We start from the raw sequence: 21,874 nt of genomic DNA, 5'->3' as shown, positions 1-21,874 counted from the left end.
TATTTTACTCAACATTATGTAGTCATGGTCACGAGGCCTTATGGAAATTATATGAAGGTGAAGAAAAGCCAGTAAAAAACATTCATATGAGATGTCTGAAAGTCTGTAGGTTCTGGGACTGGATCTTGATTTTTCAAAAATTACATGACACTATCCGCAATTTTTATGCATTCATCAGGAAGTATATATCATTCATGAATGCCTCTACAACATTATGCATCTAAGTTCATTGGATATAGAGAGCTCCTCACACAACATTTTATATGTTTTTCATATAGTCAGACAGAGAGAGACAAAAGGAGAGACTGTATGCATCTGCTCCATTTTCAATTAGAGCCAAAACAAACTGTTGTAATAATTACACACTTTGGAAGCAAAGTCCTGGGTTCAAGACCATGAGCATACTACTAAATACATGTTTGCTGCAACAAGGACTTGAACTTAGATCCTGTGCATTGCCACTCCATATGCTCTGTTACTAAATCCACTGAAGCTGCTGAGATTTGGCAATAGTACTGGATTAGCCCACATACAAATGTGATATACAGAGACAGAAGAAAGAAGAGCAGATGAAGTATTCCATCATATTGTTTGACCTGATGTATTGCTGGTAGAGAGAAATGCCCTGCTTTACTGGTATTGATGTAATGTGTGTTAATGTGATTCCTCAGTTCTCATCTCTCTGTCTGTGTGCTCTAAATATAAAACAACCATGTGGCCAACTGGCTTGTGATGCCTTTTCCTCTCCTATTTTACCTTTTCTTCCACTTTTTTTTTTTTTTTTTGGACTCATACAGACCACTGGAGTGTGTTTTGCTTGATTATTTCATATCCCATGATTAATGGAGGCATACCCCAGTTTATGTTCAAAATTATTTTACAGTTTATCAGTCAGATTTAGTTGGCAAAACTAATGCAACTCATCTTTAATATACATTTGCTGGCAGTCAGTTTTCTGTGAGCCAGTTCAAAGTAATCACATTTTTTGCTAATTTAGAAATAAATTTTACAATTGTCCTTTACTTAAGTGTTTGTCATAAAACCAATGCCATTTGACTGCGGTTTCTGTAGTATTCTTATTCCCGTTTATACCACTTAGTTTCCTTTCCTTTGTCAGTCCTCTGTTTTCTGTAAAAAAACAAAATATCTTACAGAGAAAACTAAGTCTTGAGGATGTGAAGAAATATGGAATTTGGACAGGTACAACTTCCTGGTTTTGAGCTTCAGCACTTTGACAAAAGTGGAATTAGGTGAAAGGGGGTCATTTCAAGGGGATCTTATTATTATCTGTACTGTGATCCCAGATTATGATGGGCCGCGGTGGTGCAGCAGTAGCATTGTCACCTCACAGCAAGAGGTTCTCCCATTCAGTTTTCGGCTGGAGCACCTTCTGTGTGGAGTCTGCATGTCCTCCCCGCGGTCAAGTGATGTTAAAAACATGCAAGTAGGTGTGTGCGTGAATGGGTGTGCCTTCTTTGAAGGTTGGGTGTCAGGCACCATAACAATCAACTGCCAATCATTAGCGGACCGGAGTTCCGCTGTGGCGACCCCAAACCGGTGAAAGCCAAAGACCATTATACTGTGATCCCAGATTACAGTACTTAAAGGGATGGCAGTAGCACTGCTGTTGAAATTAAAACAAGGGCTTTTATTCTCATAAGAAAACATGCTCATTGCATTAAACAAGATTCACTCTAGGCCACTTTTTTTTTAAGTGCATTTACTCAAATTATCATCCCAGATCCAAGAGCAGTGTATAAGCACCTAGCTTAATGTTAAATGCAGGGTTCACTGTAAACAAGGGTGAATGTAGAGAATTGTACCCAAATATCCCTTCTCATGAATAAAACAAGCTCAGATGCATTTATATTATTTTAGTTTTGCCAATAAAATCAGCTACAGCTGTAGAATTTAAAGAATGTTTTGGTAAAGCTCTTTCTCATTTCTTGGGTAACAGCCACGTGAATTGGTCATGTCCATGTAATGTTAAACCATTCCATCCCAGACTACTGGCAAATTCTTACTGCAGGAGTTTTAACATGATCAGTTACTGTAATCTACCCCAAACAGTACAGAAGTCAGGATTGAATAGCACATAAAAATTGTATCTTGGACCCTTTCCAGTGCAACCTACTATCAACAATTAAGCATAATAAGAAAAGATTTACATAAAAATAATACCTAATTTTAGCTTAGAATATTGTATTTACATCTGTGCATGAAGTAAAATGTTAGTACTTTCCCTATAAACTGTTTGAAACAGCCAAGTTAATCAGCTTGCTGTTGTATATATTTTAATGAGATTTACATACCTAGGTCATTAAGTTTCATTTTCAGTAGTGGTAGAGTTATAGTTAATAAATAAAATAAAAGTAGATATGACACTATATAGAATTCTTTAACATTTTTCAACAAATACAAAGAAATATTCAATATTCACATTAATGCTACCAGTACATTCAGACTGAACTTTGGTATAACATTTCATCTAAGATTTTCCTTCCAAAGGATAACGCTTAACTTGCAAGCTGCACAACGTCATAACTGTGACAGCTTGGTCTAGATGTCTGACAAGCTTTAAAAAATAATTATTGTGAGGATATAATTCATAACCATCTGACAAGAAATAAATGCATTCAATATAATGAGCCTCTGATACCGGTATGGAAGCCCTTTTTTAATGTTACATTTATATAACATTTATAATCTATATCACATGATCCTCCTGTAAACTGGCAGAAACGCATAGTTAACTTTCACTAGCTACTTCTTATTTAAAGAAAAATATTACAGTTTAGAAATGGTGATGCCTTCAAAAAATTAACTAAAAATGTACAAGCTATTTGTTGCCCTACATCTTAATGCAAGTCAGGTAGTGACAAAATCTGAGAGATTTTTGCAACTGTACATGTTGCTAAGTAATAGTCATTTATATATATATATATATATATATATATATATATATATATATATATATATATATACATATTTATATATATATATATATATATATATATATATAAATATATATATATATATATATATAGATAGATAGATATATAGATATATTTACACACACACACATATATCCCATTTATTTATTTATTTATTTTATTTTATATTTATATTTTATTATTTATATTTTATTTTATTTTTATTTTATATTTATATTTTTATATTTTATTTTGAATAAAATAAAATAAATAAATAAAATAAATTTTATATATATATATATATATATATATATATATACACACACACACATAGATATATCCCATTGAGTTCCAACAGACATTATCTGTCTTGTACAAACTTAGAAGGAAAAATAAAATATGCAACTTACCAGATGGAGTTGTTGTCTCACTCTTGAGGAAACTAGTGGTAAACTGAAAGGTAGTTGTAGGAGCCGTTGTGGAACAAGGATATATGTCTCTAGTAAGTGTCCCATTTGGACCACAGGTTGCAGTGATACATCCACCAGTGCCATCTGTTGTGTGGTAAACTACTTCACCGTAGGGGAACTTCATGTCATCATAAATACAATAGCAAGCTAGAATCAATAATAGATTGGTTTAGCATTGATGCTACATCACGTGTTTCCTGCTTTTTCTGTAACAACAAGAATGGCTTCACCAAACATGGATTGTATTCTTGATCAAATAACTTTAATAAAGACGAGCTAAAGAGTTTTCATGGACTGCTTCATCAGGTCTAGTACAAACAAATTGAAATGCAACAATTTAAAAGTTTTCAGGGTCGCATGTTGAGATGACATCACAATCACATTTAAAGAGATAATATCATTTACACGTCTGCTGTAGTATTGTATCAACATGCCGCTCATCAATCCATTTATATTCCAAATTTTCTGTTTTAGTTACTAAATCACCTTCTCTCTCTGATTGATGTATTATCCCAATGCTCATAAAAGTAAAAGAGTGTCCTTCACCTGCACTAAGTGTTTAAACAAGACATTAGTATAAATTGTCTCCTTATATAAGATAAATGATTACATATTCTGTTCTTCAGCCTATAGTTAGTTTTACCCACACAGAAGGCTTCACAGTTCATACACAGCACAAGATACATTATATTCTTCATGTGACAGGTTGTAGTCCCATTTACCAAATATTTCTTCCTACTCACTGGGTGTATGAAGCTATATGTCATTCCTTTTTTATGTATTTACAAGAAAGTACAGTTAAAACAGGGAAATATACCCTTTTTAGTTAAATTGCATCCATGACCTTTCTTCTGTTCTTAATAACATAACCTGTTTTTCAAGTTCATCACCTTTGTATATCAAAAATGTGGTGTGTCTAAACACTCTTATTAGAGCTGCATCCTTTAAACCTTGTAAAATTAATCAATTTGTCTTTATGATCACTTGTATTCCCTTAGAATGAGAATTATATGTGTGTATAAATCAAGCATGCTTATTAGCTATATTTACTTGTCCTTTTCTGCAGCCTCTTTTCTATTATATACATTTCAGTGTTTCTGAATTATATACAGATAGTTATATATCTATATATGCAGAGAGAGATAGATAGATAAAATACCTTTCCTGTATGTCAGCACTTAAATAGAAATCAGTTGTAAAACAAAAAGTCTATTCAAGTGTGACAAAAAATATTTTAAAATATATTATTATAATACAATATTTTACTTATTTTACATATCTTGACTCATTTGACTGATAAATTTATTCTCATGCAAATTATGTCATAACACTTTATTTTTGATTTACAGTATTTGATTTCTGACTTGTCATTCATTGTAAGCCATTGAATAGAAGGGACACATTTATTTTTTATTTAGCTTTCATTTTTAAGTTTGCAACAATGATATCCAAATCAATTCAGATAAGATGTTTCAAAAATATTTTGGAAAATGGTTTGAAATTAGTAAATATTCGTCAAATACTGAGACGTTCCAGCTGTCTGCCTACTTAAACGTCTGGCTCTAGTTTCTAATCAAAGGTCATAAATCTACATATCTAAAGCTCAAAGTATGATTCTATAACCAAGATAAATAAATATATAATGTTCTAAACTTGCACAAAACTGATTCTGACGAGAATTTTATAATGCAAGTCATGTATGCCAGAGACATAGAAGTATTATTACATCATGCCCTAAATTTGTCCTGTCATACTGTCTTAAAAATCTTAGACATAAATAAAACTAGAATTAAGTGCGATCAACTTTTTCATGTAAGGTAAGTTAATGCAGTAGGTGAATTGGACATTAAATTGGCCATAGGTATGAGTGTGTGGTGTGGAAAAATGACCATGGCAGGGTTAGCCACACAGCAGTGTAAACCTTGGGTCCAGATGACTGTTACTGTTACAGTGACACCAAGACCCCATGTCAAAAACTGGGAAACTGGGTTGTAGATGGATGGATGGATGGACTAATTGGTTAAGTATGATGTCAATGTACAGTGTACTGTATGAACATATATAATCCACTCACTGATTCAACAAAATATTTATTCAGATTATCAATCCAACAAGCAGAAGTAAGATGAAGCAACATCAGGCTATCATAAAACCAGCAACAGTTTCTTCAGGAAACAGGCACAGGGAAAGGCATAAGCACTTTTTCAGTATTACAACTGCTTCATCAGATGCATGAGATCTATCTGATATTAGAAATGAAACAGTGTTTAGAAAGCAAATGGATTATTAGATTAAGAGCAGATACAGGGTCAGGACTTAATGGTAAACTACCATTGAAACCAATGCTGAAAGCATGTCCTCTTTTTAAATAAGAAATAAGTTTTAATAAACTCTCTTTCAACCCCCCCCCCCACATTTTATGCACATTCACTTTTTTATATATGTTTATTATTAGTACTGCATATATCTGAAATGTTATGAAATGTTATCTCTTTAAGAGTTTTACTAGGATGTCATGTGATTTTTTTCACTTAGTTATTTAATGGGCATTGAATTAGATACATTTTATGCATCTGATGAAGCAGTTGTAATACTGCAAAAGTGCTTATGCCTTTGCCTGTGCCTGCTTCCTGAATAAAGTGTTGCAAATTTTATGATAGCCTGTTGTTGCTTCATCTGACTTCTGCTTGTCAGATTTATTTTTTAGTTCGAGAAGCATTTATTCAGCACACACTGGTATTATTGGACTTTTGCATTTATTCAGATTGTTTACTCTTTTTACTGTCTTTTTTAGTAAGATAATTGTAAATATAACTGTACAAGTTAATGTAGTACTATCATTTTCTTAGGACGTATTATAATTTCACTTCATTATACTAGTTTTTATTGTTTAGTACATGACCAGTATTAAAGCTGAAAGGGGTCTTTAACCCATCCACACTCAGCTATTTAAAAATGTAAAATAAAAATATGCATGCATTCAGCAAAGGATATTTCAACTCTGATCTAAGTGCCGCGTGGAATTTGTTATTATTAGTCAATGCTAAATCTACAACTACTCAATTGAGTACAAATTTAAAGACTTAATATGCGAACTTCATGGTTAAAGAGAAGGAGGAAGTGACAGACAATTATAAGCAAACAATGCAAAAGGAATAATGAACATATATAAATCTGATAATAACAGTGATTATGACAATGTCCAAATGAGACATATTAGGAAACTAAGAGTAGAAACATGTAAAGTACAAATAGCCTTTGTGCAATCAAACCATATTATTTCTTCATATATTCAGTTTGCCATCTTTTAGATAATTCACTCTATTTTTAGGGTCTATATTAGATCAGCGAACACTTAAAAAAGCGAACGCTGATTGATCGACCTTATGTAAGTGAAAGCTTACAATCTCGAACTGTCAGATCAGCAATTTTTTTCAGAGGGAAAAAAATCGCTGGTGCAAAACACATACACACAACACAAGCATACCAAACAAACAGAAATCCACGCACATACACCTAAAATCTGACACCTAACCCTACACTAAACTATGCGCACACCACTAACTATCCACTTACCTTAACCCAAACCCTAACCTTAAGGTCCGTCAGTATCACACACTCACCTCACCCACTTCCTAACCCTAACTCACCTAAACCCGCCCTAACCCTCACGTCCACACAATTGCACACATACCTAACCCGAGCCCTGACCCTAACTCACCTAATCCACCCTAACACTCACATCCACACAATCGCACACTTACCTGAATCTGACCCATAACTTTCCACCACAGCACTAAAAATACCGAAGCAACAGAAATGGACAACCATATTCTTTCCCTAGGAAAAAATTCAGGTTTCTGTTGCTTCTATATTTTGAACATTCACTAAAATAAGGTCGATCAATCAGCGTTCGCTTGTTTAAGCGTTCACTGATCTAATATAGATCCAATTTTTGCTCTTCCATGACAGAGATAAATACACACACACACACACACACACGTTCACACACACACACACACACACACACACACACACACACACACACACACACACACACACACACACATATATATATATAATATAGAGACATAACCTGATCCATTCATAAGTGTTATCAAATTACCTATTTATTGAAATACTATGGTGTGTTTAGAATATTCAGCAGACAATTTGCATAGTGTGTTTCCTAATTCTGCAGTGTTTAAGTGCTGGTGTCCAACTTCAGTATGTATGGATAATTCTAGTAAAATATTATTTATTACAGCGACTTTATCTGTTTCGCCAAGTTGTTGTCTCACAGCCAAGTGTTTCAATGTAGTGTACCTAGCAATGACCTCTCCATCCAAATATGACTGTGTATGATTATGAACAAGCACATAGCTATTCTTATAGAACAATAATTGGCATGAATATGCTATGATAACAAAATACCCTGTTTAAAAGTCTTAGGTCATTACTGTAACTAAATATATGGCTTTTAAGAAGCAATTTCTAAAAGTAGACTGTAGCAGAAAAGGAAGCAGGAAAACTGTTAATCGAACCTCTTCTGGCCTGCTTCTGTCATCACCATGACTTCTGCCATATACTGTTAAGCACAAAAAATGCATTCCTGATTTGTGCTAGTTACTCATTAAATAACCCTGCAGAGGCACTGGGACATATGAATGTCAAGTTCTATTCAGAGACACATTTTTCATCTGGTAGTCATGATAAGAAAAACAGACTCAGATAAATCTGCTGAATATTAAGACCATTTGAAAGTCTGCAAGGGATGAAGTGTCGTCTGTGCTGTAATGAAGCTCATCTTGCTACAGAAACAAATATAGCTTAATCTCAACTGTCCTTGTGTATGTATTTCTTATGGAAATTAAAAGCAGAATGTGTATGTAAGCCACTATTAAATGCCTTGTTTGCTGCTTGAATTACCTTACATAAAATGTGCCTGTAAAATTAAAAATGAACTTCCAAATGTCTCTTGATGACAAAGGAAGTGAAGTATGTAGATAGGTCATGAGTTTTAGGATCAGCACAGTGTAGTTGTGCAAAGGCACATAAGGGAGTCATATGCGAGACTGAGAGAGAGAGAGAAAGAGAGACGGGCAGTCAGGCAAAGAAAATGCAGACATACCCGAGACTCAATAATGCTTACACTAAGTGTACATCAACACAGACAGAATTCACACTCTCTTCCTCCTAATTTTAGTTTTCCTACTGATATTCTAGCAGCTTTAAATATTGACAGGGATTCATAAAGGTTACCACATAGTGTAGACTACATGTACACAGTGTAATATTTCTGAGTGACTAGAAATAACAACAAATGTGATAAGAATGTTCTTGAATGCATACTGCATACACTTAGTGTAGGCTTTATTGCATCTGGCCCTTAGGATTTTCAAATACGTAGTCACTGATCAGGTTTAATGCTTTCAGAATATGTAACCAACAACAGAAGAGCAAGCTGAAGCTGTTAATGCCCCACTGAAGGGTCGCAGTGCAATTTGTTTACAGGAGCAAAGACTGACCTTCTATGAAGGCATGCTAGACTGCATGACAACATATGGCATCTTGCACCTTAGTAACATGAAATTTGAGGATGTATGTGGTAACGCTGGCAGTCTCTTGATATGTAAGCAGAGACTAAGAACACTTACAAAGAGTTTGGATATCAATAATGAAACAATAAGGTTACAATATGCTGACACAATAATTAAAACCCATACCTGAAAAGTTTTTTTTTTTAAACAGTTTTCACTTATCTGCATTGTAACAGCAGATCCAATTGTACATTTGTATATCTATAAATATATATATATATATATATATATATTATATATATATATATATATATATATATATATATATATATATATATAGGTAAGAAAACCATGCTGCATACAGATGTCCCTAGTACAATCAGTCTTCATTTAATTAAAAAAAAACATAGGCTACCTGTAATGTCATCGATGCATTTTATTCCATTCATTGCACAAGAACTGAAAAATAAACAGAAGTTCATTATTATAAACGTCATTAATGTCGGTCTCTCTATGCATATCCCTAGCCACAGACACAGAATATTCAGAATACAAGGAAATATAGAATTGTAAAAGTGTTTTTTTGCAACTCCTTAAACAATAAGTATGCAAAAAGCAAATTAAATTCTGTTACGCAGTATGATACAGCAAGTACAGATTTATTTAAAATGCAAAAAATGAACATGATTTTACTGTTGAGAACTATTCACTTGAGGGTTCCTCACCCCCATGGAAAGTGTGCTATGTGAGGGCTCCCTTCTCCTATGAGAAGTGTGTATCCCAACATGTGAGGTTGTATTACCACCACCTCTAGTACTTACATATAGCAACTCTGAGATTGCTGTACCTTGGAACAAAGAAGGTACTCTGAAGGAATGTAGCCTTAGGCATAATAAATAAATAAATAAATATATATATATATATATATATATATATATATATATATATATATATATATATATAAAACTATTGATAATAGATTTTTATATATATATATATATATATATATATATATATATATATATATATACCTTTTCAATTGCACTTTTGGTTTGACCATTCCAAGGATTAAAATTACAGTCTGTGTAATTCCAATAGGCATCCTTGTTGTGAAGCGATGTATTACAGCAACATGTTCTCCTGTATGCTAAGGAAGGCAACATGACACCAGCTAAATCTCCTTTAATTGATCATGCCCCCCAAACACTTTGCACCTAGGGGAGTTGTCCCTCTCACCCTATCCTAGTTACACCACTGAGCAAAGTTATTATGCCTTGACATAACAGTCAAGCAATCACTTGATCGCCCCTTGTTCATCTTCATACATCCTAAGACAGTTTTTTTTATTTGCCTGGTTTGTCTTACCAAGACTTGCAGTTTTCCAGTGAGGGTACAGTTTCTCCATTTTTGTAATGGTTTCCAACATCATCAAAGCAGCCGCAATCTTCCTCCTTTACGCAGCTCATGGAGTCCTCATCAAAAAATGGTCTGTCACCTGGGCATTCTGGATAACAGCCTGGAAGAGACATAGTTCATTCATATAAGTTCTATGTTAGTTAAGCCAGAATGACAGAAAAGTATTTTGTATAGCTGTAAATTCTGACCAAAGCATTGCAATTTGGTCTGCGTTACACTAATGTCTTTGAATATGTAATTTCACTGTCTTCAGTAGTGGGCCCCTTCCCTACTATGTCAAAAGGGAAAACTGTATAAGAGTAACAAACAATTTCAGAAAAGGCAAAATATTTTTCAAGATGTGAATGGACTATTAGCAAGCAAACAAGGGAAGAAAAATTGTGTTTTGTTTTAGGCAAATGCATTTTCAGCAATGATATTACATTATTCTAAAGGTAGCAAGCAAATATATAACATAAAAAGAAATGGGGCCTGTTAGTTAAAGTTAGTTATTTAGTTAGTTGGTTGGTTGGTTAGTTAGTTAGTTAGTTAGTTAGTTAGTTAGTTAGTTAGTTAGTTAGTTAGTTAGTTAGTTAGTTAGTTAGTTAGTTAAATTATTGCTTCTTGGTTTCATACATTTTAGACAATTTCACTGTCATATTTTTTCAGTATCAGCTTCTGGGAGCATTATTTTCATGCTATTGTATAACCACAGAAAGCACAGAAAGACTCTTTCGGATATAAATTTAAAATTAAAGGCTACACAACTTAATACTCAGCAGCCTGATTTCCATCAGTTATGTCAAGGGCCTGGTTTTGTAATAGATTTAGCTTGTTATAGGTTCAGTTGATGATTAGTCAAATGCGTGTTGGCTGCACTGCCCCCTAGGGAAGGAATTGTGTGATTGGTTCCAGGATTACCTGAAGCAGGAGCAATTGCTCCAATCACACATCAGCCTCAGCAGAAAGAAACTGGTGCCATCTCTAGCTGTCAAGTAAAAACTGCCTTAAATCTCATCATAGACTTTTATTCCAGGTGCTAGGACCTTGGGGTAAGGTGATATAATGCAGATGTAAGGACAACCCCTTCCTATACGAATGGGGTCTTAGGTAGCTATGCTGGGCTGTATTAGGTCTGAAAGATCCTGAAACCATAAAATGAGCATTTTGTGTTGATTCCACATTCAACACTCTATATGGCATAAGAAAGACAATCCATATTCGCACTGAACAGAAGTCCTGTCCTGGCTGTCTGCACATGTTATGCTACTCAAAGATTCTTTGTGATTCATGTGTTTTCTCACTTCTCACAACAACATAAAGAAGTATTAGTTTGTGTCAATTAGTAATCCTGGCTAAGAGTAAGCCAAGCAAATTGTGTGAGACTATTAATTTTAAACACACATATATATATATATATATATATATATATATATATATATATATATATATTTATATATCTGTGTGTGTGTGTGTGTGTGTGAGTGTGAGTATGTGTATATATATATATATATATATATATATATATATATATATATATATATATGGTTCTACCTTAGATAAACGAAACACCACATAACCAACAAGACACGACAACACCGAAAACTTACATCACCGACAACGTAAATAACCGACTCTGGAAACGCCGACATAGGTATGCTAATAGCGCCTCTCACTCCTACCACGTTCCAGGTAATGTGGTAGGAGCGAGAGGCGCTATTAGCATACCTATGTCGGCGTTTTCAGAGTCGGTCATTTACGTTGTCGGTGATGTCAGTTTTCGGTGTTGTCGTGTCGGTTAACTGCTTGTCGGTTATGTGGTGTTTCGTTTATCTAAGGTAGAACCATATATATACATACACATACACACACACACACACACACACACACACACACACACACACACACACACACGGCAACAAAAATGTTAATGGGATATAGAGAGAAACAAAAAACTGGTGTGTCAGTAAATAAGGTGTCGAGATCCCACTCCTATTAAAATGTATGCGGCTGCAAAAGGCATACACAACCGTCGTCACTTTTCTCATTAAGCACCTTTGTTTATCCAGTCAGTTATTTGATTTTCTCACAGCTGCTTACATTTAATTTCTTACAAGACTGTAACACTATGACTCTGCTCATTTCTTTTATACATAACACATTATTCAAACAAAATGCCCAGTCACTCGACGAAGAAACGATTAAAAGAAAATAAGAGTTATACCTTCTAAAGTTGGAAAATTACTGGAACATAATCCTTTTGGATTTCTACATGTCTTCATGCACGGAGATCCACAGGGTTTGTAGCTCCATTCACATCCGTGGGGTGGGTTATAGTACTCACAAAACAGGGCTACAAATTAGATATACAAAAGCAGAAATTATATTTTCAGACATTTCTAAAAATTGTGTTATAATCTTCTAGGTATTGCATGCCAACATTTTAATTTCCAACCATAATTTGTACCATTGCACTTGTAAGCGTCATTGTCATTTGCAGGATAATTTGATTGTTCTTTGCTAGAACTGCAGCAACTCATTTTCTTCTGCTTTCAGCCAACTATTAGAGTCAGCACTACCCTGATGCCTGCTGCCAGACCATTACTTTCTACCTGTCCTTGTCCCGGCATACATTTATCCTTGTTCCCCCTGACTCTTAACTGCCAGTCATAATTAAAAAGGTCTCTTTCACTCACTGCACTGTATATTAACTTATAACAGGCATTTCTCACACACTCTCTCTCTCTCCATCCAAGACTGAAAAGCAGATCAGAATTACTTTCTAGTCCAGGTGGACAGTTTTGCACACAGTTGCATTATGATACTCACGGCATATCTCAGGTGTTCTCCAGGTGACACAGACACCTGCTTCACTGCATGCTGTCGCATAAGCAGCAACAGCTGTGGCAGAAACATTCACAGTCCCCTCCTGCATCACAGGCACACGCATCCTGGACACATGCATCATAATATGGCAAGGGTCCACCTGTTGTAAAACAATGATGGTAGAGTCATTTATTCCTGAATGAGAAGTATATGTAATGCTGTACATTTCTGCAAGCTTAAATCAATGAATTTGTTATAATGATGAGACAGAAGATGGAAAATTAATTAATTTGAAGTAGTAATGCATATTCAAAGGAACAATATCACATATGATGAGTCTATTATATTGCTAAACAAAACATTGCTATCTTGCTTTGTTATGAGATCTACTTTACAAACCAAGATAGCCAGAAACTATAAGTAGCCCTGATATCTGAATAAATATTATTTGACACAATTCAAATATTTTTTCTTTTCCTGATCTCCCTTGCATGCTGATAAACATTTACTGGATTTAAAATGTAAGAATTCAGTCCGGCAGTTAGTCCAGAGGATTAAGTAAACAATCTGTCAGTGAGATGCTTCCTGGTCATCCAGAGTTTTGATTCCATTTGCCTACTATGTGACTTTGAGCGAATCACTTAACTAGATAGCACTTTTTGATTGCTCTGTACAAGGACAGTTATGTCCAGTGGAATTACTATGTTAAATTAAAAAAAGAAACTCTGTTACATTACAGGTGCAATAAATCTGAACTATATTTCAGCTGGACACCACAGACATTCAAATATTACGTTGTCCTAGCGGTAACATGTTATGTTCTGTTTAACAATTAAGGCAATGATCTGGCCACAGCATACACATTCTAACTTTATTTATTTTTTGGGCTCATGATTGGGCAATCACACCAGCGAATCCCTCCAGCAGCTCTGTATTTGTTTATTTATTTATATTTTAACTGCAGGGAGAAATAGTTAGCCAAATTCACAGTACTGAAAAGACATGCTTACCAACAAGATGCACTGCTCAGAATGGCTACATTGTGGTTGGGGGGGTGCAGGGGCATTTTACTTGCAGTGACTATATTTTGGGAGGTGATGCAGTTATGAAACAGGCACCAAGTACGTCAAAATACATACCATAAAAAGTTAATGTAGTTTTATATACATTAAGGAGTCATGGTTTTAGACAGTATATTGGTGTACTGTAATAGAAAGATTGTTGTATTTGACAGCAAATGGCTTATCTTAGTCAGTTAAATTTATACTTACCAATGCAAAAGTTAACATTTAACCATCTGTTATACCTGAAATTTTCTAGCCATTATGTGACAACTTGCTTATTGGCCATGTGTTCTCTTAACATCAGTACTAATGCTTGCATGTGATATGAGTATAGATGTAACCACACAGCTTTGTTAAAAAAAATTCTCACCTGAATCACCAAAACAATGAATCATTATAAAACTATAAATATTGAGATTAAACTGAAATAAATTAGACTTTCTTCTGACATAGTGATTTAGCACTTTCACTAATTACCTATTTTATGATGCAGTTTTATATTGAATTCCAATAATTGCTAAGCCATTTTAGGTAGTGTATGTACCGTACCCATCTGTATGACTTTTTTCATTAATATAAACCCACATTACCTTGGGCTTGCACTGACTGAACACAGCACTCTTGATTATGCTGCATTGCTTCTGGGCCCAGGGCTTACGGTAGGGATTGGCAGTACAAGGATCCTTTGGAGAAGTGGTATCTGGGCAGGCAGTAGAAACTTTCCAGCTGTTAGCAAACTCATACACGTTTACAACTTCTGAGAGACTCCTGGTGGTGAAGTCATTGTTTGTGTTCCCATCATAGTTTCCGCAGAGGCCACATGTATTTGTCTGTGATAAGATCCAGAAAGACAGTGTAGAAGTTATGCTGGCCATATTGTTTATAACAAATAGACAAAAAAAATCAAATTTTTTTCTGCTAAATAAAGCAGTATACTAACTACACAGAGTATCCTGAATTACTGACATGCCTAGTAAATTTATCATGAAATTATACAGATATGCAGTATGTCTTGTTATGTGGCTTTATCATAAACTTATACAGATATGCAGTATGTCTTGTTATGGCAGCTTTATCATAAAATTATACAGATATGCAGTCTATCTTGTTATGGTGGCTTTATCATAAAATTATACAGATATGCAGTCTGTCTTGTTATGGCAGATTTATCATAAAATTATACATATATGCAGTATCTCTTGTTATGGCAGCTTTATCATAAAACTATACATATATGCAGTATGTCTTGTTATGGCAGCTTTATCATAAAAACTATACAGATATGCAGTATGTCTTGTTATGGGAGCTTTATCATAAAGCTATATAGATATGCAGTATGTCTTGTTATGGTAGTTTTATCATAATATTATACAGATATACAGTCTGTCTTGTTATGGTGGCTTTATCATAAAATTATACAGATATGCAGTCTGTCTTGTTATGGTGGCTTTATCATAAAATTATATAGATATGCAGTCTGTCTCGTTATGGCAGATTTATCATAAAATTATACAGATATGCAGTATGTCTTGTTATGGCAGCTATATCATAAAACTATACAGATATGCAGTATGTCTTGTTATGGCAGCTTTATCATAAAACTATACAGATATGCAGTATGTCTTGTTATGGCAGATTTATCATAAAACTATACAGATATACAGTATGTCTTGTTATGGCAGCTTTACCATAAAATTATACAGATATGCAGCATGTCTTGTTATGGCAGAGACAATGCAATTATATGCTAAATTATGGAAATTCCTAAAAGGCTTCAGCTTACCCGGAAGTTAGGATTTAATTTAATAAACATGCTGTTCTTCTTGTCCCAGAGAAAGATCATACCATCATTGGTAGCAAAGGCTATAAAGAGTCCTATGTAGCTGACTTTAAAGGGTACGTCTACTCCAGCAGGATTCCGCAAAACTTCATATTTGCCTTCTGAAAGCTTTATTTCTGTGTCCTGACAATGTAAAGAACAAAAAAAATGAGGATTATAAACTGAAAGACTCTATGGCAACTTTTAGTCTGATGGTTCAAAATGTAGCTTGCAGGTACAAGTGAATAAAAACAAGATTCACTACAGTCGCTAAGTAAAATATTCAGTTTTACTTCCATACATTAACTTACCCTTAAATGCAACTTGACTGCCTTTGAGCAAGTTGTTCCAGTGGTTCCACATGGAATGTTCTCCGTAATAACTCGGAACGTGCCTTCTTCATCGTTATTAGCACAATGATCCTTAAAGGAAAACATGTAGAAAAGTTACAGTGCTCTCATCTACATTATTAAGCTCAGAGTTCTTATATATATATATATTTTTACTTAGCTTTACCTAATCTGTAACACATATAAAGCAAATGTGTAACTGTTATTCTTTCTGTACAGTTAACATATTGCATAGTTGCATTGATAATTATAACTGAAATACGACAAGACTGTCTTACATCAGTTTAATTTATTTTTATGCATTCCATTATGAAATACATTGCATACCTCTGATGGTGCTGTACTACAATGTACATTTGTTAACTACAAAGTAAACAAAGATAAGCATACGCAATCATAAATTTCTTAAATACATTAAATGTCTTTGATTTACATCTACACTGTTATCTAGAATAATTAATCTGAGAGCCAATGTTTCATTTTATGACTGTATGTGGCAAATAAAAATGAAATAGCAAGTTATAGGCAAAGCCATGAAGTCATTATTTTATCTAGCTTTCATGCCCAAGCACACTTCAAGATAGAAAATTAAGTAAGAAATGAGCCATGGTTTTGTAAATAAAAAAGTTGAACAATGAAGATACATTACTTGAGCCAAAATGTACTCGCAGTCTCCACTAAATGTGTAACGAAGCCCATCAAATGTGATGTAATGTCCATCTCCATAAATGGCACAGGTGCCCTGACACAGTTGTTGTGTGCATTGCCAGGTTCTGTTCCTGCAAGTGCTAAAAATGAGAAAAAGAAAATGGATTAATTGCAACTGATGAGAAAGACAAAGACAACAGTTCAAATTCTTGCTGGATTAAGTATAAAAAATAAAGGAGACAATTCTTTAGACTGGGTGAATTATTTCAGTTTTCATGGGCCTGACAAGTACAATAGAGTTAATTATCCAAACTAATTGGAACCTAGGGTAGTTTGGATAATCAAACTGGATGTTCAAACATATAAATGAAGCAGATTAAAAAAACTTATAAAAATGTTTTTGATGAACAGTAAACAAGAAAAAGTAAACAAATTTACTGTAAATACAAAATGGTAAAGTATATTATTATAGTGCATGCTTAAAAAACATGTACAAGTGAATACATATAATGTTTACATATTCAGACTTTATGATTTTTCCTACCCAAAAACTTTGAAAGGTTGTGTACAGATAACTGACGTTTCAGATAATTGACTCTTTACTGGATCTTCTATTCTGTCTTTCCCTTATGGCAACAGACATCCCTACAGTTTATGTTTCAGTAATATTTCATAGTATTTCAGTGAAATGACAAATTAAAGTAAGGTTTGCAGTGCTTGTTTTTCTCAGACTACTTTGATATTTCTCAGCAAAATGATAGTTTGACATGTTTGCAAAGCGAAACTTTTTATCTTCTTGAAAACTGGTGAACATTAAGTGAAGCTAACAAAATGCTGTTAAGTTATAGTGACTCTCAACACTACATATTTCTGCTTACTTCCACAGTAATGTGACTTAAATGACTGTCTAAATGTATATGATGTGCTAATGGAGAATGTTGACTGTGTCACTATGAAAAAGGTTGTTGCTATAAAACTGCACAATTCATTCTTATTGTTATAATCTAAATACTGATATAAAGTAGAAAATATTTTTTTCAGCATTATGACCATACCTAATTTTTAGTCAGCCAAAACCAAATAGTGATGAATCTTTTCCCACATTCCCACAGTTCTATGTATAAATGTATGTCTAAAATGTTTCCATTCTTTCTTTCTTTCTTGTGAAATGGATACTGTTGGAAATCTCCATTTGGGACATATTCCCTTGAGAGACTAGTTTGCCTAATTGACTTCGTACAATCACACACCCTGCTGTGGATGTTGAGGGGATGAAATATGGATACATAGAGTGTTATGCCTTGCACAGTTGTCTACTTTACATGATAGTCATATTCAGAGCCTCAGTGCTTTCTCCTTCATTAAAAGACACCAAGAAATAGTCATACTTCTTAATGGTATATGTCTGTATTGTACCTGAATCTATTTACTGACGGAGTGACAATTAGATTCTTTAAACATGAAACTGGGATTTAAGGTAAAGATTAAACAACTCATTAGGATATTCCTAAAGGTTTTGTCAGTATTCATACACTTTGTACCCTGTGGAGTAGGGCTTGTGTGCCCTTTATAATTTTTAAAAATTATTGTACAATGGATGAACGCACAGTATGTGGTCTTCCTACATTGTATCGTATTTATGAGTGTCAATACCCTGTGCCACTTAACCTCCGACCCATCTGTGCAGTTCAGTAATGAAACAACAGTATTGTATGTCCTATTCCCTTAACTGTGAATTATACAAATCTAGCTGTTGTACCATTTGTGGGTACTGCAATCCATCTCACATGCTAAGATGCTACACAGCGGACAGCTCTGAGCAACAAACTAGTGCTGTTAAATGTCAGAATCCCCCAGCACCAGTGTCGCATGGCAGGAAAATCTGCAACAACAATGGAGTCCTGTATAGTGTAAACAAACCTGCTATGACACACTGCCTTGTCCCACCCCTCACTGTTATGATGACAAGCTCCAACCAATGGGAGCTTGCACAGATCCAAATTCCATCATTACCATATTATGGTAATAGACATCAGTCCACACATATAGCTACTTGGTAAGATATAATGTAACTTCTTAGACTGCCTTGCATCACTCTGTGTAACACTGTCTTGCTATACAGTGTGACCTTTTGGTCTTGAGTGCAGGAGTACCTAGTATGCACTGGTGTATTAGTCACTCTTTATTTATTTAACATTTGTTAACTGGGAAAGTCCAACAAGGACAGAGTCTATTTTCAGCAGAAATGCTCCAGACACATGCCATTAGAATGTGGAAGGAAGCAGGAGTACCCAGAGAAAACACATGTGAACACAGGGAGGACATGCAGACTCCACACAGAAGGCACCCCAGCTGATAATTGAAACGGAGAAGCTCTTGCTGCAAGGTGACATCATTAACCGCTGCACCACTCCACACTCTTGTGTAGCATTTATAAAAACAGGATTGGACTTGTATGCCACTGAGGACTGCCATAATTCATGTCTCAGTACTGTAAGTTCTAGACTGTATTCTGAGTCTATTATGCAAGATAAATTTACACATCTGTATAGATGTTCATGAATACCAGGGCCTGAGTGTACTGTAGCACATTTCTGAAGTAAAAACACAGTTTTATTGCAAGTTACCTCATTCTGCCATGATATGAAAGAGTGCGAAAGGATAATGTTGTATATTTGCTGACTAGTTTAGCTGTATGCAGTTGTTACAGAACATTTTTTTAATTTAATGTGCACAGGTCCTGTAACTACATCACAGAGATTGTAAAGGCATACTGACTCCATGTTTTATAGCTAATGTAGCATTGTAAAATGTCATCAGTACCTTCTGAAAACAGAATGAAATAGTAAAAGACATCTGTGCTTTTACTTTAGTTTTAATGAATACTGACGCTAGTATCAAAAGTAGGTGTGGTATTTTAGAAAGCACTGCACATTTCCTTAAATTATAAAAATATTTGATGTGGTGTTTAATAGGATGAAATGCAAAATGTGTTGGAAACTGTCAGTAAAACATGCATATTATGATTTATTTAATATATTGGCCCTGATTTTTAAAGACTTGCTGTCAGTGTAAGTAACAGCTTACACTGATAGCAGGTGTTTTGGAATCTGGCCTAGTCTGTTCATTGGCTTGCAGGAAAATATTATGTCCATAGGTTCATAGGTTCATAGATTCATACTAGGCTATCTGCCCTAGGGCATTTATAAGCCTAGCCAGAGTGTGTTTGGCTTTCGCCACCCATTTTAAATGAATTCTGCTATGCCCTTTTTCGAGGTTAGTATATTGTGCCTCTGTCTAACAGTGACACAGAAATGATACCCACGGTAAACCTACTATCTCCCATTCCACTCATCAAGATTCCTCTTGAAGAGAGTCAATGAGGGACTCTGCCTAACCTGGACTGGGATTTTATTCCAGAGTGAAGGGAGCCTCTGGGTTATGAATCTGTCCCTCCAGCATGTCCTATTTATTTCAGTGCTGAGGTTCAAGTCTCTCGAGCACGTAGCTCGATGGGATTTGTATTTTCTGAGGTGCAGCATGTCCATTAATTCCGGGTTGGACATGGCTTTATACGTCAGGCACAGATCGCCTCTGAGCAGGCGGTATGCCACCGAGTAGAGCTGGAGTTTCTTTAACCGGGCAGCATATGGCATCTGTTTGAGCCCTTTGATCCTCTTGGTGAGGTACTTTTCGGGTCTTTCCAGTTGCTGCAGATGTCTGGTAAGGTACATCCCAAAAGGGGCATTGTACTCAATTATGGGCCTGATGAGAGATGAGTAAAGAGGCACAATGACCTCCCCTGATCTAGATGTGAATCCCTTCATGATTAGGTGGGCTATATAAAATGTTTTTCTAACCACTTTGGCCACGTGGTTGTCAAATGAGAGATTGCTATCAACTTGGGTCCCCAGGTCCCTAATTACTTCTTCTGTACTTAATGGATTACCACCTATGTGGTAATTTGTGGGCACTTTGTTTTTGCCAAAGGGGATGACTATACACTTTTTGGCGTTTAGCTTGAGGCCATGGCTCTGGCACCAGTTGTCTGTTTCTATGAGGCCCTTTTGTAGGATGCTTGTGTCAGCTGGAGAGTCTATTATGGCACACAGTTTGCAGTCATCTGCGAACTTGGTCAGCCACAGTCCTTCCATGTTAGCCTGTACCTCCGAGAAATATATACCGAACAAGAGAGGTCCCAGGACTGAGCCTTGTGGGACACCAGTTGTAACTGGTTTGGAGTCTGACATGGCTCCAGCAATTCTAACCATGTGGGTTCTGTCCTTGAGCCAGTTTGCAACCCATCTAGTGACATAGGGGTTTATATTTAAGCTGTTGAGCTTATCTATAATGCCCGAGTGGGGTATTGTATCGAAGGCTTTTGCAAGGTCCAGGTAGACTGTGTGGACCACCTTCCCCTCGTCAATGGCCTTGGTGACTGTTTCAAAGAAATCAACCAGGTTTAAGAGGCAGGATCTGCCCTTAACAAAGCCAAACTGGGTAGGATCCAGTGTCTGTAGGTCCCCAATATCTTTATTTATGAGGTCCATGATGATCCTTTCCGTAGCTTTGCAGACCAAGCTAGTCAAGCTTATGGGGCGATAGTTTCCAGGATCCGTTGAGGCACCACCTTTGTGGAGAGGGACCACTGTAGCTGTACGCCACTCTTTGGGTACATATCCTGTAGTAAGGCTGAGATTGCACAGTAGGTTTATGTTTGGGTTTAGTTCTTCTTGGAGTTCATGTAGGGCGCAGCCCGGGACACTGTCTGGTCCCATTAATGCTGTATTTTTTGCTTTGGAGAGGGCGGCTCTTACCTGAGCATCTGA

At 35.4% G+C, this 21,874-nt stretch overlaps 1 protein-coding gene across 1 annotated transcript in view; it reads right to left on the bottom strand.

The window, feature by feature from the left end:
* Positions 1–21,874, bottom strand: part of LOC122791633 (mucin-2-like) — a 116,654-nt gene that overhangs the window by 57,048 nt on the left and 37,732 nt on the right. The window contains exons 21-29 of the mRNA XM_044059446.1: positions 17,047–17,185; positions 16,359–16,469; positions 16,012–16,191; positions 14,819–15,058; positions 13,168–13,324; positions 12,563–12,691; positions 10,309–10,459; positions 9,359–9,402; positions 3,344–3,550 (exon numbers count right to left, since the gene is read on the bottom strand). Coding sequence (XP_043915381.1) covers positions 3,344–3,550; positions 9,359–9,402; positions 10,309–10,459; positions 12,563–12,691; positions 13,168–13,324; positions 14,819–15,058; positions 16,012–16,191; positions 16,359–16,469; positions 17,047–17,185 — 1,358 coding nt within the window. The remainder of the gene's footprint in view (positions 1–3,343; positions 3,551–9,358; positions 9,403–10,308; positions 10,460–12,562; positions 12,692–13,167; positions 13,325–14,818; positions 15,059–16,011; positions 16,192–16,358; positions 16,470–17,046; positions 17,186–21,874) is intronic.

This window comes from Protopterus annectens, chromosome 17.part0, assembly GCF_019279795.1.
Source record: "Protopterus annectens isolate FY-2018-M chromosome 17.part0, PAN1.0, whole genome shotgun sequence".
Lineage (NCBI taxonomy): Eukaryota > Metazoa > Chordata > Ceratodontiformes > Protopteridae > Protopterus > Protopterus annectens.
Note: the sequence above shows the minus strand (reverse complement) of the source record. Positions and strands in the feature narration are given on the sequence as shown.